Source organism: Chenopodium album, chromosome 11, assembly GCF_948465745.1.
Source record: "Chenopodium album chromosome 11, dcCheAlbu1.1, whole genome shotgun sequence".
NCBI classification, from domain to species: domain Eukaryota; kingdom Viridiplantae; phylum Streptophyta; class Magnoliopsida; order Caryophyllales; family Amaranthaceae; genus Chenopodium; species Chenopodium album.
In genome coordinates this window covers 37,819,564-37,843,567 of record NC_137844.1, presented here as the reverse complement: position 1 = coordinate 37,843,567, position 24,004 = coordinate 37,819,564, and the positions used below count along the sequence as shown (strand labels likewise).

Genomic DNA, 24,004 nt, shown 5'->3' with positions numbered 1-24,004 from the left:
ATTAACATTCCCCTAAAAAAACAAAAATTAAAAAAAAAAGTGTTTAATTAACATATAGTTGATCAAAGTTGTGTGTTGACAAGCGTAAAAGTCAATATCATGTAATTTAACTAAAGACTTGTTCTCTTCAAACAATCAAAAACTTATTACATTTTTTTGTCAGAACAAAACAGATCAAATTAAATGAGAAATTATTTAGATAAATCATATATAGTAAATCTTTTAAATTTCGTTTACTTATTGTTAAATGTCTTCAATTGCATTTGAATAAAACTTGTGGATTTTGCATACTTTGTATTTGAAAAGTACACAGTGAGACGAATATATCTAACAAGATCTAAATTGACTGTGTTTATTTTGATACATTAGTGTAGAAATAAGTTAAACTTTAGTCAAAATGTAGCACTTCATAACTAGACCAAATTAGAAAAATTCATATTAGACTGAGAGTCTGTTCTGTTCATCTTATTTTCACTTATTTCGAGTGTAATAAGTTCATATAAGTTCAGATTAGTTCAGTTAAGTTCAGATAAGTTTAGTTCAGGTTTAATAAGTTATGATAAGGGTTACCCAAGTACAAATTACAACTAAAATGAGTTTTAATAAGGTCTAATAAGTTCATATCAGTGAAAATTAGTTGAATAGAATACACCCTGAATTAGACCTTATTGAAATCTAATTAAAACACCTTATTTCATATTTATTGGACATGTTCTACATTTTTTGCACATTTTTTAAGCACGACTCTTTTCACCTTAAAATAAATAAATTTAGTAAGAAAATTAATTTCAATTCGATAATAATAATTTATGTTCAACAAAAATAAGTCAAGTTGAGTAAAAAAAATGTATTCAATAAAAAAATAGTAATTTTATAAAAAAAAAAGATATATAATAGTGAATTTATAAAAATAATTTAAGTTCTGTAAAATTAATTTTAGCTTAGTAAAAATAATTTCAATTTAACAAAAATAATTTAACTTTAGCAAAAACAAGTTGAAGAGAACAGGCCTTAGTCTATGATAATGGTCCATAGGTTTATATTTAGTTGTCATATTAGAGAGTTGTAATTAAGGTAACAATTACACCCTCCGTCACAAAATAACTGACACGTTGGATTTTTTTTTTTCACTATTCACGTTCTAACTTTGACCATAGATTTTAAAAAAAACTTATGAAAAAAATAAATAAATTATGGTTTTTTATTTTTATTTTTTTTTACAAAAATGAAACATGTTGTTAAATAAGTATTGATATAAATTTTCACAATATCAACTTTTTAATATTTAATCAAACGAAGTGAACAGTGTATAATATTCCATAATATTCCATTTAGAGGAAGTGTAGATCGAAATATTGTATTCGTAAATATTTAAAATATTTTTTTAATACAAAATTAATAAATACTCTGTATATATTTGGTCAAATATGCGTTATCAAGTACTTTTTTTGGGGGTAGATAAGAGGAAGGTCCCTACTATGCTGTTGAAACCTATCACAAGTCAACCCAATCTGGGTTAGCGAACTAAACCCTTTGAGAGTGGAGAGGAAGATAAGGGAAACCCTACCCCAAAATGTTTGGTCCCATAATCTCATGGTTATGAGTCTTACACGTATAAGTTATCAAGTTTTTTTTTTTTTTACATATATTTTTTTTATTTGGTAAGAATAAGGATCCTACTAATTCAACACTTCTTACAATGTTAACCATCCTATCTATGTACACATGTCAATGCTTGAGAGTTGAGAGTAGAAGGGGAGATAAAAGAATCCTCCTTCTTCCCTCCCTTAAACAAATTAATTAGATGATGAAACTCAAACTTGTTACCACAAAGTCACAAAAGTGAGTTCCTCATTTTCATTACAAGATTGCTTGATGTATATGTTATCAAGTACAGAGGTGTTAGTAGTTCTGTATAGGAAGGTTCGGGGTGTAATCTAAACTTAACCATTAAAATACGGTTTGGCATTAAACTCAACTAAACCAAACTATATTACATGTCAAAACGAACCAAACCAAACTATATTAAAACGGTTTGGTATAGTTTGGTTTGCGTTTCAATAATGAATTAATTGGAAAATTTGCCAATTGCAGTCATTTAAAGTTTGTATTTTGCAAATTGCATCCATTTAAAAAAATTGCAAATTGCAGCGTAAAAATTCTTATAAATTGCTGCCCAATTCAATTTTTTCATCGGTTTACGTGTTGAAAAATATTCGGTTAAGGTTTTAGGGGTCATTTTAGTTCTTAAGGGTCCGAATTGAGTTCGAAATTAGGAAAAATATAACGTAAGTGCCTCGTTTTGCGTAACAAAAATGTATCGATTTATGGGCAACTATTTTTTTGCTGTAAAAACGAGGCACTTACGTTATTTTTTTTGCTAATTCCGATCTCAATTCGGTTCCTTAAGAACTAAAATAACCCCTATAACCTTAACCAAATATTTTTCGACACGTAAACCAATGAAAAAGTTAAATCGGGTTGCAATTTACAATTTTATAAGAACTTTTGGGTTGCAATTTGCAATTTTTTTTAAATGGTTGTAATTTGCAAAATGCCAAATTTAAATGGTTGCAATTTGCAAATTTTTCGAATTAATTTGTAGCATCAGAGTCTAACTAGACAAATTAGCAAAACAAATCACATACGTATTGAGGCAAATCTTAGTTCTTGCTTGCCTCCCTAAATATTTCTGAATTGTTGATTATAAGTAATAAGGTGCCTAATAATTACGTATATAAAAGTTTTTACATACTTTCTCCGTTTTCTTTTGTTTTTAACGTTAGGAAATATGCACGATTATTAAGAAGTTGTATATAGTAGAGGTATATTAGAATAATTCAATGATTGAAAATATAATTTCTATTTAAAAAAAATTGTACATGTGGGGTGAAGAAAATAGAGGAGAGATGAGAGTGAAAGTAATAATGAGTATTGCAAAAACCATTAAAATAGTACAAAAAGTATAATAGCACGTGGAAAAGTAAAGACGATTAGTATCAAACTAGCATAGCATCCGTGCAATGGCTTACAAATCTTATTACTTATATTCATTTCACAAAATTTTAAGATAAAACGATTTAATGAGTAATAATGATTTTTTTTTTCACAAAAATAATGAATTTACTTACATAGATGTCTTAATCATGCATTTTTAACCTCTTAAAATAATGATATCTATTTAAAGACAACTTTTTTATTCTTAAATTGAATGTAAAGTTTTTAAATAAATTCAACTCAATCAATGAACTACTGATAATCAATCCCTACATTAGTCATTTTTTTTTCTCATTTCTACTTGAGTCACTGGCCACCTCATTTTAAAAATGATTAAACTCTGTCCACTAACTCAGTATATACAACGCTTTTTCTGTGTGACTGGCACGGTCGACACACGCCAAAACACAAGTAACCCCTGACCGAGTAACCCCAAACTGACTGAGTGACCCTTGACCAATCGAATAACCTTGACCAAGTAACCCCTGACCGACCGAGTAACCCCTGAACAAGTAATCTCGATCACACGATGTAGCCAACCAGATATGAAACTTTGTCAATATATGCTTGGAAAAATAATTTCTATTATAAAACAACATGATCATTGTATTAATATTGTATTTCGTATATCACAAATAATGTCATATTTTTTTTCTCTATGGCCTCTAAAGCACTTGAAATTTAACATGTAACTTCTAAAAATAGGAATTTTTATATTCACATATAGCATGAATGTAGTCACATCTTTTTATAGACATTTGATATGTTTATTACAATTTTTTGTATGCGGCCTACTGTACCATAGTGCGACAGGGGTTACTCGAGTTACTCGGTCATGGGTTACTCGAGTTGTCGGGGTTACTCAAGTTACTCGGTCAAGGGTTACTCGAGTTACTCCTGACCGAGTAACTCCTCAAATAAGCCCTGACCGAGTAACTGTAATCCCCCATAATTATGTGAATACAAAAAATTTATACTTATGTGAATACTTAACTATGATTATTTATTAATATGATTTATTCTACCATTTCAAAAAAAAAATTATTATTATTAGATGATTATTTATTTTACTATTTTAAAAGTTGATAAAACTATTTCATAAAAGAATTATTTCATTACTTATATTTTAATTATTATACAAGTCCAACCCGTTGTTCATTAAGCCTAAATTTTTTTAAAAAAAAAAACCCACTCACTTTAAGCCCAAGTATCAATCCTAGTTTTATTAGAACTAGGAAACTAAACCACTCTAATAATAAAACCCCTCAAGCTTTCCCCTCCTCCAATTTCACGACAAAACAAAAAAAAAAGAGAGAAAGCAGCTGCCGCCAGCCAGCACCACCGCCCAGCCAGCACCACCGCCGCCTGCACCGCCGCCGGCCACCAGCTGCCGCCTGCTGCTGCCGTTCGCCCCTCTTCTCCCTCTCTTCCTTTATTTTTTTTATTGCTTTATTATCTTAATTAAAATTATTTAAAGTTTCAACCTTTAATTAAAATTTTATTCTAAATTATATTATTAAGGTTTGATAATATGTTTGGATTCTAAAAGATTATAAATTTATAAGTTTTGACATGTTTAATTTATTAAATAAAATTTCAGATTATGTATTTTGTATATTTTAGGGTTTAAAACATTGATTTTTCATGTTTTAGGGCTTGATAACGTGTTAATCAAACTATCTAATCATACTATTTTTAAATTACATTAAAGTATAATTATTTTAATCATATATAAATTTTCAGATTTATTAAAGTTTCAATTTTTATGAACAAGTAGTGTTAATTTCATGTTTTTATGCTTCTAAACCTATAAAATAATTATTGTGAGTATTTTGTGATTGAAAAAGCTTTGAACTTTATATTCTAACTTTAAAAATAATTTTCAGATTTCATACCTTTTATTTTGAAGCCTCTAATTGCATTGAATTGATATATTCTTGGGTTTTTAACAGACTAACTTGCTATATAATAACTATTTCAAGGAATTATGCTTGTGGGGTTATTTTATATACTTAAAACAAATTTCCAGATTTATTTACCCACTTTAAAGTTGCTGTAATTTGATATAAAACACTATATTTTCATAAATCTAACATATAAACTTGAAGTTGGGATGTTATATTACTAACTTTGATTTTGGGGACAATTTAAAGGCTTTATTTTGATGATTTAAGAGGTTTTAAAGTAGTTTAGTATTGCTGTAATTTTAATTGCTTTGGTATTGATTTATTTCTAATTGTTTGGTTTAGGAGAGGACTTCGTAGAAGGCGACTTCTAGTTTTAAAGTGGCCAATCGAATTGTTTACTCAAGGTACGTACAAGTTACGAAACCTTGCTTGTAGGTGCATGTTTAAGGACGGATCGAGAACTTAGTATCATGTATAGGATTGACTGGGTTAAATTGTCTGGTTATACACTGTGAATTTCAAATTATGTGCACTAGTTTATAATGCAAGTATTATTTATGCTCTAATTATGCAATTAAGGTGCGCTTAAAGGCAAATGTATGTGATTGGTGTAAAGATTAAATTATTACTCATTCATGATTATGTAAACAGGATGAGTAAAGGAGAAACTCAAGTCTTGTAAGATGAGGTTAAGGTTTTGGGGTGCCTTATGCACTCAAGGTGTTTATACACCGAGGTAGTAATGGAATAATTAATAAATGTTGTTTATCACTAATAAATCAAGAATCTAAATTGAGAATTTGCCATGTTTGATTGAATTGTTTGGGATGTTTGTATTGGAATGTATATGAGTCATCACCAAGTCTAAACCTATAAATCACGTAAAGTGTAAGATGGATGAGCAAAAAACTCTGGAATGGTGCACATCTGGAGTAATGACAATCAGGGGTTGGGGTACATGGGGTATTAGCCGTGTAATTTTATCGAGGCCGTCTGATCTACGAGTCTCCTCTTTCAAATATTATTTTTCTAAAACTAGGAGTTAGGTGAGATCTCATACTAACTACGGTCACAGAGTTGCGCCCGTGGTCGTTGGATGTTTATTGATGTTTCCGAAAGGAGGCATGGGGTTTTTCTTTATTGATGTTCCAAATGGGACATGGGTTGGACAACCTTGTCTATTGCTAAATCCAATGAACTAATTAAATGAGTCAGTCAATATCAATTAGTGAGGTCTTAATAAATTTAATAATCGAGTCATGAATTGAGTCGATATTTAATGATGCTTGTGCTTGATTATTTGTAGCATGTTAGGTATTTTCTTAATTTAATTTCGCAGCTTGTATGTACTCAGCTTTGCTGACTGCGTGCTTTTGTGTGTGTCTTTCTTTGGTCATGGCCTTCGCCTTTCAATGACCCTGTGACGATCCAAATTTTACACTTGTAATATTGGGGAGCAGAATAACCACTGGTTCTTACACATGCAGCATTCATCAGGGTTGTGGGATCTTGAGTAGAGAGTTGGTTGTTTGCATTTTATTTCTTTGGCAAGTTTGAATTTATTTTAATTCGATTTTATTTGACACTAATTCTTTTGGGTTTGAATTTATTTGAACACTGAATTTAATCACTTACTACTTTTATTGGGTTTTAAATAAGGGTCTTAATGGTTCCAACTTGTAATACTTATTTTGATTTAATTCCTTTGTTTTGAGGTTTATTTAAAACTGTTTTGGTTTTCCGCTGCTAATTTCTGAGATAGTCTTAACGTTTGAACACGTGGCGGTAGCACGCCAGTAATTCTCTTCAAAATTGTTCAGGTTATATACAGGTTTCTCACTGGTTTTTAAGAGAGAATTATTGGGGTGTTACAGTAACTCCTCAAGTAACTCCTGACCGAGTAACCCCTTGAGTAATCCATGACCGAACCCCTCAAGTAACCCTTGACTGAGTAAGCCCTCGAGTTACCCCTAACTCCTTAAATAACCCTTAACCAAATTACTCGAGTATTTAACCCCTGAGCGAACTCCTTAAATAATCCTGGTCTACTAACTCGAGTAACCCCTGACCGAGTAACTCGAGTAACTCATGACCGAGTAACCCCTGACCGAGTAACCTCCAAGTAACTCTAGAACCGAGTGAACCCCCCGAGTAACCCCTGTGCAAAACCCTCAAGTAACCCCTGACCGAGTAACTCGAGTAACCCCTGACTGAATAACTCGGGTAACTTCTAACAAAATAAATCGGGTAACCCTTGCCACACGGTGTGGCCTACTGCACCAAAAAGTTGTTGTAGTTTTATTATGTATGTAAATATTAGTTCTCATATTTTTCTTTCCCTCGTGGAGAATAAAAAATATGAAATTATCTTGTCTCGTCATCTACTAAATTTTATCACATGATGAATCAACCTCATCACCACACACATATTGCATCTTCCACATCCAAAAATTTGCACGTCTAAAAATCTGAAAAGCCACTGCTTAGTATAATTTTTTTTTTTTCAAAAATTATAACCTTTAGCTATATATGACCTTAGAAGGATGCGTAGGCTTGCCCTTAATTGTTTGATTATTGTCTATTTTTTTTAATAATAATAATAATAATAATAATAATAATTATTATTATTATTATTATATGTAATCATTTGATATTTTATTGCACATACAAGTATATAATAGTGAAAAAAATAAATTATATGTACACAGGTATAAGAGAAGTAAAAAAAATGCATATTACTCTTACATATCACTCGTGACAACATATACAAAATATACAACGCATTTTCTATGCTACTGGCGCACCGTGTGGCCGCTTTCCGCTTGTAAAAAGAAATAGTAACGCCTATGACACCGACAAGTTAAACCCTATTTTACTAACAGATTAGAGTAGCCCCTTATTATACTTATTGAGTAACTCTTAAATAATTAACAAATAAAATATCTCTTACAACACTCACAGTATAACCATTATAACACTTATTAATAAGTAAGCCCTATATTTTCCTCAAAAAAAAAATAAAAAAAAATTAAGCCCTATATCACTAATTGAGTGACCCCTATAACACTAATTGAGAAACCCTATGGTGGCTGCCCACATTGATGAATAACTAACAGTCTAACACAATCAAACTTTGCATACATGTCGATGCAATAGTTTGACTTAGTTTTTATGTAATTTAATATCAATAAAAATTATATTCTTTTTAATTATAAAACCTTACATCAATATCTATTTAACTGCTTAAAATGATAAAATATGAATTTATTACATTTATAAAATAAAAGTAAAATAAATATACTATAATCAATGTTAATATTATAGATAGTGAAAAAAAAGTCTAACGTGTCAGTTATAATAGAAAGAATGGAGTAAAAATTAGTGTCAAACTCTGTATTTAAAAATGAGAATTATAGTTCATAGATAATTATATATCAACCAACTTTTTTTACAATTTGTAGATGTTATATGCATGAGTGTGTTGTGACTTTAGTTGTCAAATAAATGATTTGTTTATAGGTTTAGCAAAAGTTTAAAAACTTGTTATAGTAATTCAGAGATTTCGCGTTTAGGAGTTCTGTAACAAAATATTATAGCAAATGAATTATATATAGCATGTATTTTTTTTTTTAATTTTTTTTAAAAAAAAATTAAGTATGATATACCTAAAATCATATGGTAGAAAATTAGTAAAGTCATTATAATTGTATCACAATTTACATTTATTTTTTTAGTGAAAACAAATCTACATATTTATAAGGAGTAAAATGCATTTTAGGGGATTCACCTTCCATACTTTTCATCCTTTGGGGATTCACCTTTCACTTTTCATCGTTTGGGGATTGTCGGTAGGTATTAAGCGTTTTCATACTTTACAACCAGTGGCGGATCTTGAAACTTTTTTTTTATCAGGGGCCAAAAAATTTTAACATGATAAATCATGCATGACAATATTTATAATATAGTTAGTATTATATAAACTTGGATCATGATACTCCATACTAATAATGATTGAGTTATTTTGCCTAAACCTTATCTTATTTTGCTTAAATAATCTTATGTTATTTTAGTAAAACAATATGTTATTTACTTATTTAATTTAACAAAAAAATAGCATACAAATATAAAATAACATGTACTTATTTAAAAATAACATATATATAAATTGAAATATTAAGAAATTTATATCAGATAACATAGATTTTATTAACCTAGAGTACCTTGTGCATGGTACTCCAGGAGTAAGATAAAAATCGCTCAATAGTAAGTAGCACAATTAATTTATGTTTTTTTACTACCTCCGTTTTATTTTTTTTGCAACTTTGGAGTATTATTTGAGAGATAAAATATTTCAAAGTTGCAAAAAAAATATGAAACAGAGGTAATATCTTTTTTATATGGTGCGTTAAAATATGAATTATAGAGTTTGATACAAGTGAATAAATTAATAAAGAAAAAAAATCATATTATAAATAATAAAAGAATAGACGTATTGCTAATTTGGGCTTAAATGGCAACGTAGCATATTTGAGCTAAGTTATACACCTCAATCTATTTACAAAAACCTTTCAGGGGCCAAGCCCTTACGAGCCTTCACAAAGGTCCGCCCCTGCTTAATTACAACCACAAGGCACAATCTCAATCAATGATATATGAGAAGTTACATAATAAATCAAACTTGAGGTAAACCCACAACTCTGTACAATATATGCTATGGTTTTTTTTTTTTTTTTTTTTTTTTTTTTTTTTTTTTTTTTTATAAATATTATTGTTATTAAAAATAATTCTCATTACTCATATACATTTTTAATATTTTAATTTTTTTATTTTATTTTATTTTACTTTATTTTTTTGTAGAAATGTTAACATTTTGGGGTTATCCAGTTACAATTTTACCATTTCGGGCACTGCAAGATCTTTTAATATTTTGAAGTTTTCTTCTGCAAAGTATTTTTTTTTGTAGAGTCAAGGACTATTAATTAATTTTATATTAAGAATTTTATCTCTTTGACAGTTGTAATCAACAAATTTAAGGAGAACTTTTTATGAAGTGACTGGATTTTTGAGTTCCGGTGACCGATAATCCCGGGCCCAAATGATGAAAAGTGAAAGGTGAGTCCCCAAATGATGAAAAGTATGGAAGGTGAATCCCCAAAAATGCATTTTACTCTATTTATAAGCTATTTACGATTCACAACATGTCTAATTGTTTAAATATAAGCTAGAACGCACATTATTATCAAGTTTGATCTTATTAGATTAAAATTGTTATAACTTTTCAATATATCAACTTTGTATAATTTAAATTAATGCACAATTATATCAAAAAAAATTAGTTGTCAAAATAGTGAATTGGAGATCGTTTAAATGTAACACTTAACAAAGTAGAGGTAGTACTCCGTATTATATTTTTTTTAAATAAGATATATAATTTATACACATTAGTATATTTGAGTGATAATCTATATTGAATATATAATCAAATATATCTTTTACTAATCTGTAATATAAACTTGACTTAAATATAAAAGATATGGATGGAGGAGGCCAGTGTGAGATCATGAAGAAACTTGAAAAGGTCATATCCCATAAGTATAGTCTCAAGTTGAATTTTTCAGGATAAATAATTGGTTGAATTGAGTTAGATAATATTAGTGAGGTTGACAACAGAACACAATTAGCTTCAACATTATTAGGAATGGTGTTAGTAGCCATAGGAATAAAGTGGGGAGGAAAACAAAAATTAGGTTGAAGGAATAACCTGCTCTAATATAGTTGTACGTGTGCTAATAAAGAAGTCTAAAATATAATGTACGGAGTACAAAAATAACTAAATATACTCTCCTTGAATTAAGCAATGAAAGTCTAACTAGACAAATTAGCAAAACAAATCAATTTGTAGCATCAGAGTCTAAGTAGACAAATTAGCAAAACGAATCACATACGTCTTGAGGCAAATTTTGTTCTTGCTCGCCTCCCTAAATATTTTTGAATTGTTGATTATAAGTAATAAGGTGCCGAATAATTTCATATACATATAAAAGTTTTTAGATACTCTCTCCGTTTCCTTTTGTTTTTCACGCTAGGAAATATGCACGGTTATTAAGAAGTTGTATAAAGTAGAGGTATATCAGAATAATTCAATGATTGAAAATATAATTTCTATTGAAAAAAAATTGTACATGTGGGATGAAGAAAATAGAGGAGAGATGAGAAAGAAATAATGAGTATTGCAAAACCATTAAAACGGTACAAAAAGTACAATAGCACGGGGAAAAGTAAAGACGATTAGTATCAATAATGTATTATGTCCAAAATTTATTTATTTTTTATTTTTGGTGCACAGGAGGGGCTAAGGCCCAGAAGATTATGTCCAAAATTTATGACTGAAAAGAAAAGATACTAAATGTAAAGAATAAAAAGAAACACCTAAAACAAAAACGTAACTTAAAAAATAAGAGAACAGAGATGGTAGTGACTAAATACTTCTATTTTTAAGCAAAAGGTTAAGGATCAAATCTTGTCTCCAATTTTTTGCCCAAGATCCGCCACCGTATAATTAAACTAAAACATAAATTGCGCTTTGGAAAATTTTTCAAGCCAAATTATATTTTAAAATAATAAATCAAGCTAAACTGTTAAAATGCAGTGTTTAATTTACAATTTGGTGCATTTTAGACCAAACTTTGTATACCCCTAAATGACTATCCTAATCAAGTTTGCAAATCAAACTTTTGCAAAAAATTCATGAACTACAGACTATTCCATAGTACATAGGAGTATATAAATAAATAACCACAAATGTACCGACGCTTATACACGTGGAACGAATTACATTACGCCATCGTGCTACTTTTTTTTTAAAAAAAAAATTTAATTTTTGTTTTTACAAGTACTCCGTAAAAAAACAAAAGGCTTTCCTGACTCGTAACAGACGGCTATAGGAACAAGAAGAGGCGGCGGAAGCCGTTGCAGGTCCTTCTCCTTCCGCTGAAACGGCCCTCTTTTGTTTTGTTTGTTCACCACGGCACGAAATACAAAACAAAACGAAAGAAATAGTGCGCACCGAGAGCATAGCAATGGACTCCCAATTAGCAAACCTCAAATTACCCATCTCACTCTATTCATTGGACCCACTCACCATCCTTTCACATAATCCCAACCACTACACCACTCTGGCGTCTACTTCACGCACAGCTCACGCGCGTCTTCTCATTCAGATCCATATATTCATTTTTTTATTATTTTTTATTCAATTTCTATTTTTATATTTGCATCAAATTTTGGTCCAAAAAATCAGTACCAAAATAAGAAATATTATTAAAAAATTTTAAAAGTGGCATATCTAGAGTGGAGAGTAGTAAACCCAATATAAACAAAATTATAAATTAAAAATAAAATACTATGGAGTATCTTTATTTCATATTATTTACAATTTTATATCAATAATACATATTCTGTACTACACATTATTTACAATAAATATTTTACATAGTATTTGATTTAATGTTGTTATTTATCTCTATTTCTCTTCTCTTCACTTGCACCCTTATTTTTCTCTTAACATTTTACGCTCTTATGAGTTTAAAGTTGCAAATAATATGGAAATGAGGTACAGATGAGCAGTGAAATAAAAAAAAAATAAAAAAAATAAAAATAAAAAAACACACTCACCAACCCCAGAAATCTCAGTATCCTCTCCTCCACTGGGTCTATAAATACCCAAACGACTTCCTACTAAATTGCTCGCCTACTACACCTTACTCTACTCTCTACTTTCTCTCTCTATTTTCTCTCTCTATTCTTGGCGGTAGGAACCGATTTCTCTAAGGACTCATCAATGGCTCCAGGTTCCTCCTCAAGGTACTTTCTCTCTCCTCTTTTTTCTCCGATTTTCATTCTCAACCATTCGTTGTTTTGAATGATTAATTTGCTATAATTATATATTTCATTTTTTGTTATTTATTTGATAATCAATTCATTTCTTTCAAATTCTTCGTCATTTTTGTTAATCGAAATAAAAATTCATGTGAGTGTGTTCATTCATGCTTTTTGATTAGTTAATTTGATTTAGATCTGCTTTTTGAGGTGTCGGTTTGCTCAGATTTATCTTTATTCTTTGGGATCTGAATTTTTTTAATTATAAAATGTAGATCTGATAATGAAAAATTATGATTAATTAATGTCGGATCATAGGAAACTAGATCTAGTTGATTTTGATTGAATTATAGATCTGTTGTCATTGTTGTGCATTGTGATTATATACTTTATGATCGAGCTTAATTCATTGTGGTTTAGGACGATCAATTTTTGTGTTGAATTGAGCTAATGTATTGGGTATTTGATTTACTTGCTAGGAAAAATGTTAGTTTATATATCTGAATTTTGTTTGATTAATTTGAATATTCAAATCTGATTAGTAAGAGTATGTTATAATGATTGAAAATATTAGTTTAAGGTAGGTAGATCAATCATAAAATATGTTATCGTGAGGTTCGAACTTACGACCTTTTTCGGCTGGAAAGTTGAGGTTATAATTAATACTGTAGTGCACATTTGATCCATTTATTCTGTAAAAAGTTGTCAGATATGAACATTTAATAAGAGTTTCTGAAAAAATGCATTTGTAACATTCTTTCAGGACTTTTCTGACTTGTAAGACTTTTTAAAGTATAAATCTGAGGAACATGAGATAGTGGAAAATCGAATTGAAGTAAAAATGATTTCAAATTTTTGTTTCATTATTTAGGTGTCATTTATGCTAGTGTAGTAATAGTCTGAAAATGATTTGAAGTCGAAAATCTCAAAATGTATAAGAGTACATGAATTATTTAGCTGATCATTTATCGTAGGATTTAGATGAGACATTAGAGTAATATGGCTATGAATGTTTTTTTTTTTTTTTTTTTTTTTTTTTGAGTCGTAATTTGATGACCTGTTTTATAATATTATTAGTTTGATTACCATATGATTGGCAGTTGTGGAAAATGGCGCTAAATCTTGTTTGTATTGTTTTATCGACTTGCAGCATGGCATCTCACATCGTTGGATACCCCCGTATGGGACCTAAGAGAGAACTCAAGTTCGCTCTTGAGTCTTTCTGGGATGGCAAGAGCAGTGCCGAGGATTTGAAAAAGGTGTCTGCTGATCTTAGGGCATCCATCTGGAAGCAGATGTCTGATGTCGGTATTAAGTACATTCCCAGCAACACCTTTGCTTACTACGATCAGGTCCTTGACACCACCGCCATGCTTGGTGCTGTTCCCCCAAGGTACGGGTGGAACGGTGGTGAGATTGGATTCGATGTTTACTTCTCCATGGCCAGAGGTAATGCCTCTGTCCCTGCTATGGAGATGACCAAGTGGTTTGACACCAACTAGTAAGTGATGATGGGCTTCTTTGCTTAATTCAAACAATCAAGTTTTATCGTGTTCTGTCTGAAAATCTTCTTTGAGCTCATATGTGTTATGTTGCTTGTTGCAGCCATTACATTGTCCCCGAGTTGGGCCCAGAAGTAAACTTCTCTTACTCTTCCCACAAGGCTGTTGAAGAATACAAGGAGGCCAAGGCTGTATGTCCTCATTTACTTATATTTTATTCTTATTAATACTATATTAAGCTAGGGTGAACTGGAAAATGCACATTATGCAAGCATTGTTAAATTAATTGATTGCTACTTATTATATTTTGAAAAGTCTTTGTTGAATTCAAGGGGATGGATATGTTTGTCATCGAAGAATAATAATAGAACATGCTCTAGGATTATCTGTGAAGAACTTAAACAACTAGTGAAATCATCTGAAATTTGGTATTACTTATGAAGGCATTGATATCAAACTAAACTTTCACAATTAGATTTAAATTTCTAGGTTTAAGGTTTCCCTAGAAGATTTCTTGTCACTTATTCACCTTAGATTATTCATATTTCCTGGTCTATCAATAACTAAACCCTTGTCCCAGGAGGTTCTTGATTGTCATGCTCTTAATTTTTTTTAGGGGGCTTTCTTATTGTCAGGGGTATATATTGCTGATATGAGCTTCTTCTGTTCTTAAGTAGTCTTTTTAATGCCAATTCATTTTTTTTGGGCCCTTGTTGACTATTGAAGTAACTTATCTTATCGTCTTTCCTACAGCTTGGAGTAGACACTGTCCCAATTCTTGTTGGACCAGTCTCCTACTTGTTGTTGTCCAAGCCTGCTAAGGGCGTTGAGAAATCATTCCCTCTGCTTTCTCTTCTTCCCAAGATCCTAGCCGTCTACAAGTGAGTATCAACATCTTCTATTTGGTTTTCTTGTATTACTTGATCTCTAGTTTCTGACATTTATGCTCTATTTACAGGGAAGTTATTTCTGAACTAAAGGCAGCTGGTGCTTCTTGGATTCAATTTGATGAGCCTGTGTTGGTGAAGGATCTTGAATCTCACCAATTGCAAGCCTTCACTGAGGCTTACGCTGAACTAGAATCTACTTTGTCTGGCTTGAATGTTGTTGTTGAGACTTACTTTGCTGATCTTACCCCTGAGGCATACAAGACCCTTGTTTCTTTGAAGGGTGTCACCGGATTTGGGTTTGATTTGGTTCGTGGAACCAACACCTTGGATTTGATTAAGGCTGGATTCCCCTCAGGCAAGTACCTATTTGCTGGAGTGGTCGATGGAAGGAACATTTGGGCCAACGATCTTGCCGCTTCCCTTGCTTTGTTGCAGGGCCTTGAGAGCATTGTTGGAAAGGGTTGGTTACTTAATTTGTATCTCAAAACAGAAAAAATTATGTTGCCTAATAAAGACGTTTGGCTAACCTAGTAGTTTTTTGCTTGCAGACAAGCTTGTGGTCTCCACTTCCTGCTCACTTCTTCACACTGCTGTTGATCTTGTTAACGAGACTAAGCTTGATGATGAAATTAAGTCATGGCTTGCATTTGCTGCACAGAAAGTTGTTGAAGTTAATGCTTTGGCCAAGGCATTGTCTGGTCAGAAGGATGAGGTAAACCTTTATGCTACTACATTTTTGCTTGCCAGAGTAATTTTTTTTTCTCTGTTTTATTTTTAGTAAAAACTAATTTTTGATATAGTTTTGTGATAGTTCCTTTGGTTGTGTGAATATCATGTTTGATCCCTAAAATTTTTATAACTTTTTTTCCAGGCCTTCTTCTCTGCCAATGCTGCTGCTCTTGCATCAAGGAAGTCCTCCCCAAGAGTGAACAATGAAAATGTTCAAAAGCTTGTAAGAAGTTCTCCAGCATCTGTCATATTGTTGGTGTTTTATTTGTGGATAATTTTCAGATAATTGATGTGTTCTGGTTGATGCAAATTAGGCTGCTGGATTAAAGGGATCAGACCATCGCCGTGCTACAAATGTTAGCTCTAGACTTGATGCTCAGCAGAAGAAGCTTAACCTCCCTGTTCTCCCCACCACCACCATTGGATCTTTCCCACAGACCGTGGAGCTTAGGAGGGTGCGTCGTGAGTTCAAGGCCAACAAGTGAGTCATCTGAAGCAATTTGAAGCCGACTTCAACTCACTTCTTATTCATTCATTTAATCATGTCTAATACTGGTGGTGTTTGATTACTTTTTGAAGGATTTCTGAGGAAGAGTATGTCAAGGCTATCAAGGAGGAGATCAGCAAGGTTGTCAAGCTCCAAGAAGAACTTGACATTGATGTCCTTGTTCATGGAGAGCCGGAGGTGAGTTATATGTATGATTTTTAATCCATATAAAGATTTGTATGCTAGGTTTTCATCTTCTGACTGCATGTGCATTTTTGGTTTTGTAGAGGAACGATATGGTTGAGTACTTTGGAGAGCAATTGTCTGGTTTTGCCTTCACCGTGAACGGATGGGTACAATCATATGGATCTCGATGTGTGAAGCCACCAATTATCTATGGTGATGTCAGCCGCCCAAAGCCAATGACTGTTTTCTGGTCATCCACTGCTCAGAGCATGACTTCCCGCCCAATGAAGGGTATGCTTACAGGGCCTGTGACCATCCTCAACTGGTCTTTCGTCCGTAATGACCAACCTAGGTATGGTCTCTTTCCTCAGAAACTGGGAATCTGATAAAACCCTGCTCCATATAGATGGTTTGGATTGTGGCTCAATTTCTTGTGTCATTGTTTATTCAGGCACGAGACTTGCTACCAGATTGCTTTGGCCATCAAGGATGAGGTGGAGGATCTTGAGAAGGCTGGAATCAATGTTATCCAGATTGACGAGGCTGCTTTGAGAGAAGGATTGCCACTCAGGAAGTCTGAGCACGGGTTCTACTTGAAGTGGGCCGTCCACTCCTTCCGTATCACCAATGTTGGAGTCCAAGACACCACCCAGGTAACTTTTGCTACATTGTGACTCGTGTTGCTGAATTTTGTACCAGGAAGTTAAGCTATAAAAATGAATTTCAATGCTCATCTCTATTATTGGCTTTTGCAGATCCACACCCACATGTGCTACTCCAACTTCAATGACATCATTCACTCCATCATTGACATGGATGCTGATGTCATCACCATAGAGAACTCTCGCTCTGATGAGAAGCTCCTCTCAGTCTTCCGTGAAGGTGTCAAGTACGGTGCTGGAATTGGTCCCGGTGTCTACGACATCCACTCTCCCAGAATCCCACCAACTGAGGAAATTGCTGACCGTATCAGGAAAATGCTTGCAGTTTTGGAGTCCAACGTCTTGTGGGTAAACCCTGACTGTGGTCTCAAGACCCGTAAGTACGGTGAGGTTAACCCAGCTCTTTCCAACATGGTTGCCGCTGCCAAGCAATTGCGCCAAGAACTAGCCAGCGCCAAGTAAAGTGGGGTTTCCTGAAGGTGGTGAGAACATACAAAAAAGCTTTGGTGGATTCTTACATGATAATATTGGCTTTCAATTTCCCAATAATCGAATTAGATTAGCTTTTGAGTTTTAGTATGTGGCTCCTTTGAGGAAGCCTTGTTTAGATTGTTGCCTGTTTTTGGAATGTTTAGTTTTGTCATTAAAATTTTTCTTTCTTCATCCTTTGAGAGTTGTCCTTCGGTGAGGATTGAGGACTACTCAGTGTACCTCTATTATGAAATCAAAAGAAATGCCTTTTTCTTCCGACAAACGTCTTTTTATTACTTTGCTTGAATTTTTTTCATGAACAATGTGATTCGATGCAGATAACAGAGCCAAACAGTAGAGCCCTTATCTTCTATGATGTCCATGATTCATATGACTCGTCAATACCATAACATTTGATGCAACTGCTAGCACGAATCAAGGCTGATCCTGAGCTTAGGATGGAGTCTTGGTCGATTATACCTGAGCCAAAACAAAGATAGCAGGGTAGTTTTGGGAGTATAATGGATGTAAAGAGATAGACTTTGAGAGAGAGATAAATAGAGCAAGATTGGAAGGTTATTTTTATTATCATTCATGATCAGCTCATACATAATACTGCAATACCAAACTATAGAATAACAAACTATATAGTAAGACAAATTATAGAATAACTGTCCTATCCTAATATTCCTTGAACATTCTTCTCTGCACCTTCCTTCTGTACCAGCTCATTATTCCCCAACTTTTCTGACTCTATTGCTGATTCATCACCTTCTGCCAGCTTAGCTTGCTTGCCACTTAATGCAACAGTGTGTGCATCAATACTTTCCCTCATTAGGAGATCCTTGACCCCAGGGATCAAAATCTGGAAACTTTTCTTCCACTTTAGCAGCATCTTCCCAGGTTGCTTCTTTAATTGGCAGGTGATCCCAGTGAATGAGCCATTGGACTGCAACATGGTTTCTGTGTTTCACACTCCTTTTATCCAGTACAACTAGTGGCTTCTTAGGGACAGATTGAGGAACAAGAATGACTGGTAAGAGTGGGACATTATCAAATGCTGGTGGGTACCGTGTTACCTTTTTAGAAGTGAAACATGGAATGTGGGGTGGATCTTGGTATCAGGTGGAAGCTGCAATGTATAAGCTACCTTCCTTACCTTCTTGATGATCAAATAAGGACCATAGAAATTTTGAGACAGTTTCTCATTGCTTCTTCTAGCTACAGTAGTCTGCCTATAGGGTTGCAGCTTGAGATAGACCCAATCTCCTTCCTCAAAATTCCTCTCAGTTCTGTGTTTATCTGCCATCTGTTTCATCCTGCTCTGAGCCTTGAGCAGGTTGTCTTTCAGCATTTTTTAGGTTGCCTCTCTTTGTTGCAAGCTTCTGTCAACTGCATCTACCATACAAGAGCCTGTCAGATAAGGTCTATGTAGTGGTGGTGACTGGTTATACAACAGCTAAAAGGCTGTTTTCTTACTGGCCGTAGGGAAATTGGTATTATACCAAAATTCTGCTAATGATAACCAATGTACCCACTCCTGAGGCCTTTCAAAACACATACACCTCAAGTATGACTCTAAACACTTGTTCAGTACCTCTGATTGACCATCAGTTTGAGGGTGGTAAGATGTACAGAGTTTGTGAGTGATTCCTTGCAGCTTTACAAATTCTGACCAAAATTTGTTGATAAACACTTTATCCCTGTCTGAGATAATTGACTTAGGAAACCCATGTAGCTTATAGACATTATCAAAATAAGCTTGAGCCACCTTGAGAGCAGTGTATGGGTGGGATAAAGGGATAAAGTGAGCATATTCGCTCAATTTACACTATAATGACATCCTTCCCACCTGAGTGGGGCAATCCTTCAATAAAGTCCATGGTCACCTCCTCTCACATAGATTTTGGTACAGGAATAGGTTGCAACAGTCTAGGATATGCAGCAGGATCATATTTACATTTCTGATAACTGAACACTGTTTGATATACTATTTGATTTCTTTCTTCATGTTCTTCCAATAGAAAAGTGCCTTAATTCTCTAATAGGATGCTTCAACTCCAGAATGACCTTTCCGGGAAGAATCATTTTGCCAATTAAGGATAATTTTCTTCAAGGAGAGATCATTTCCCACTACCAGCTTCCCTTTTCTTTTCAAGCATGTTCCATCCCAAGCAAAGAGAGGGTGAGTGTTAGGATTTTGATGCAATTCAGTAAGGACATGCTGAATATCACTGTCATTCTGCCAAGATTCCTTGTAGAGCTCAAAAAGATATGATTGAATACCTGATGCTGCCATAGTATTGAGGGAGATTTATGGTATTCTAGACAAGGCATCAGCAACCTTGTTCTCACTGCCTGATTTATACTCAACCACATAAGTCAGACCAGCTAGCTTAGTTAACTATTTTTGCTGAAATAGGGTAGCCAGCTTTTGTTCAAGTAAATATTTCAAGCTTTGTTGATCAGTTTGATCACAAAGGGTTGAGATATTAAGTAATGGTGTCATTTCTTAACTGCTAGCATCACAACCAATAATTCTCTCTCATATGCAGATAGTAACATGTTTTTCTCACTTAGGGCCTTACTAAGGAAGCTTATGGGGTATTTGTCTTACAACAGAACTGCCCCAATTCTTTTACCAGAAGCATCAGTTTCAATTGTAAAAGGTTTGCTAAAATCAGTCATAGTTAGGACAGGAGGAGATGTTATGGCTAATTTGAGCTGAGAAAAGGCCTGTTCTGCTTGATCATTCCACCCAAACTTATCCCTTTGCAGTAAATTAGTAAGTGGTTTACTAATTTTCCCATAATCTGTGATAAATCTTCTATAATACCCTGTCAATCCCAGAAATCCTCTAAGTTGCTTGAGTGACTGAGGTCTAGGCCATTGCTGCATATCTTGTAGTTTCTCTAGGTCAGTGGCCACACCTTGTTGGGAAATAATATGATCCAAGTAATGAATCTCAGTCAAACCAAAGGAACATTTCTTGAGTTTAGCATGAAGCTGGTTCTTTTGCATTATCTCAAGAGTGCATCTAAAATCGTTTAGATGCTCTTCCCAACTAGCACTGTAAACTAGTATATCATAAAAAAAGACTACCACTTTCTTTTTAAGAAGAGGTTTGAAGGGGTGGTTCATCAAGGATTGAAATGTTGAGGGTGCATTTATTAACCCAAATGGCATTACTAGGTACTCAAAGTGCCCAAAATGTGTCTTGAAAGCAGTCTTATGCACATCTTGCCCATTCATTCTGATCTGATGGTAACCATATTTAAGATCAATTTTTGAGAAATATTGTGTGCCCTGTAGTTCATCTAGCAGCTCCTCAATGAGTGGGATAGGGAATCTATCTTTGATTGTGGCCTTAGACCCCTATAGTCTACACACATTCTCCACCCTCCATCCTTTTTCTTCACTAAGACAATGGGTGCAGCAAAAGGACTATTGCTAGGCCTTAAAACTCCTTGCTCTAACAATTCTTGCACCATCTCCTCTATGATATTTTTCTGTAAGGCTGGATACCTATAGGGTCTTAGGTTAATAGGATCAGTTCCTTCCTTAAGAGGAATGAGATGGTAAAAACCTTCTCTTCTAGGAGGAAGCTCATTTAGGGGTTGCATTGAAGGGTGCAGGTCCCCTTCTTGCTTCCTGGTTTCAACTGGTGAATAGGGTAAGTGGTTAAGAATAAGCTGCATCATGGACAAAGATCCTTCCTAGTTCAAGATCTGATGCAGTTTCTTAGGCTGAACTTCCTTCCAACCCTTTTGAGCTGCTCCCCTAAGCTTGATTTTCTTCCCTTGATGCTTGAATTCCATGGTCAGGTTGCCAAAATCCCATAGAATAGGGCCCAATTGAGTGAGCCATTGTATTCCTAAGACTAAGTCACTCCCACTCAAGGGTAAGAGAAATACATCAGTTGCAAACTCAGACCCTTGCATTCTCCATTTGAACCCATTTATGAACTTATCACACTTTATCTAATTCCCTTCTACTACCTTAACCCACAAGGGTGGTATGGATTCTACCTTAGCATCCATTTTGAGAGCCTTGCTGGTATCTATGAAGTTATGTGTGCTGCCACTGTCCAAGAGCAGTTACAATCTCTCTTTACCATGGTGCCCTGCAACTCTCATAGTCTGAAAGGACACTACTCCATATATAGCCTGAAGAGATAAATGAGCACACTCAACATCCTCCTTCTCCTCCTCATCCCCCATGTCATCCTCATCATCCTCTACCTCTTCAATTTCAATATGGTATAGTTGAGGTTTCCTGCCCTTACACTTATGCCCTGGTTCAAACTTTTCATCACACCAGAAGCATTGATTCTTTTCCCTTTTATCTGCAAACTCAGCTGGGGTCAGGATTCTTCTGTTGTTAGTTGGGTGATGGTTTGGATAGGGTCCAGGTTGTTTTGGTTTGAATGGTGGTATTTAGGCTAGTGGTTTTGTGGTGTGTGGGGTGGGTAGTAATGGTGGTTGTTTTGGGGTGGGCTTAGGTTTCTTGGCTTTTCCAGCCGCTTCTTGCAGTTTTTCCAAGCATAGAGCTTGCTGTAAGGTGGTTGGAGTGAACATCCTAACAGATAGTTGGATGTCTTCCTCAAGGCCTGCTAAATAGCAGCTTAGTATGTGTGGCTCAGACAGGTCTAACCTGCTAGCTAAGGCATCAAAAGAATCATGGTAGTCTTGCACACTACCAGAGTCTGCTTTAAGGACTTAAGATCTACCATGGGGTCATCATAAAGCTCACCAATCTGGCTGTAATAGCCTGCACATACTCACCCTAGCTTGGCAAGATATGATTTTTTCTTTGCATACATGTCTGATGCCATAATAATGCATTTTCCTCTAAGTGAATAGCAGCTAATTTCACTTTATCAGGGTCTTTAACATTATCAAGATCGAGAAATTGATTGCATTTAAAGAGCCATGACTGAAGATCTGTGCCATTAAATCTGGGAAATTCTACTTTAGTTAATCTAGCTGAATAATGGTTGTGATTAGGGGGTGGTTCAGACTCTTTATCATGGCCAACAATTTCAGAAGAAGATTTAGGAGTATTATCAGCTGCTAACTTAGTGATTTACACAGATAGTCCAAGCAATAAATCATTAAGCTCAGAAATAGACTTACTATTCTTGTCTATATTCAAGCTGTGGTGTCTATTTGCAGCATCTAACTTCTTGTTCTGCTCCTGCAGCAAGGTTCTCATGGTGTGCTCCAACTTCTAGGTTTCTGAGGAACCCAGTTGTGTAGAGTCAGAAAAAGACCTGAGGATAGGCATAGTGATGGTCCGAGGAAGGTTTGGCTCTGATACCAGTGATGCAACTGCTAGCACGAATCAAGGCTGATCTTGAGCTCAAGATGGAGACTTGATCGATTATACGTGAAAAATAGCCAAAACAGAGATAGCAGGGCAGTTTTGGGAGTATAATGGATGTAAAGAGATAGACTTTGAGAGAGAGAGATAAATAGAGCAAGATTGGAAGGTTTTTTTGATTATCATTCATGATAAGCTCATATTACAAAATGGCTTATATACAGCCTTGATTACATAATACTGCAATACTGCTGACTCTCACATAAAACAAACTATAGAATAACAAACTATAGAATAAGACAAATTATAGAATAGCTGTCCTATCCTAATATTCCTTGAACATTCTTCTCTGCACCTTCCTTAGCACCTTCCTTCTGTACCAGCTCATTATTCCCCAAATTCTCTGACTCCAATGGTGATTCATCACCTTCTGCCAGCTCAGCTTGCTTGCCACTTAATGCAACAGTGTATGCATCAACATTACCCATCATATGACATTCGTGAGTGAGGGATAGTTAATTGGTTAGAGATCTTCTTCCATTAGGGGATCTTTCTATCGATTCTCATCACTCGCCCTTGTGGCTTTTAAACATCAAAAAAAAAAAAAAAAAAAAAAATTCATATGGCATATCCAACATCGTCATTATTAATCTTGTCCTTATTTCAATGGTACACTGAGTATGTTTCGAATGGTACACAAAATATCCTATTGAAATTTAAAGTTTCACAAAAGATGACGCTCATACAACACGGGTATGTACTTAGAATCCCCCCCTCTTTTCCATGTATGTTGTCTGATGCACAAGTACTTTCATTTTGGAGATGCTTAACAGGAAAATTTTGTCTTTCGTAGACCTTTCATTTTATTATTATTTCTCAAGTATTCTACGGTGATCAAATTTTCTTCATGGGTACCTATGATATTAAAATTATCAACATACACTGATATTATGACACATCCTAATCTATACAT

General features: G+C 34.0%; 1 protein-coding gene across 1 annotated transcript; it reads left to right on the top strand.

Moving 5' to 3' along the window:
* The first annotated feature begins 12,608 nt into the window (after positions 1-12,608).
* On the top strand, positions 12,609-17,992 carry LOC145567548 (5-methyltetrahydropteroyltriglutamate--homocysteine methyltransferase). Its single transcript, XM_081626851.1, has 12 exons — positions 12,609-12,767; positions 13,933-14,283; positions 14,388-14,475; positions 15,038-15,165; positions 15,243-15,634; positions 15,723-15,886; positions 16,046-16,126; positions 16,218-16,384; positions 16,483-16,588; positions 16,678-16,928; positions 17,028-17,229; positions 17,332-17,992. The coding sequence occupies exons 1-12, from the start codon at positions 12,745-12,747 to the stop codon at positions 17,698-17,700; spliced, it is 2,322 nt and encodes a 773-aa protein (XP_081482977.1). The 5' UTR covers positions 12,609-12,744; the 3' UTR covers positions 17,701-17,992.
* The last annotated feature ends 6,012 nt before the right edge of the window (positions 17,993-24,004 follow it).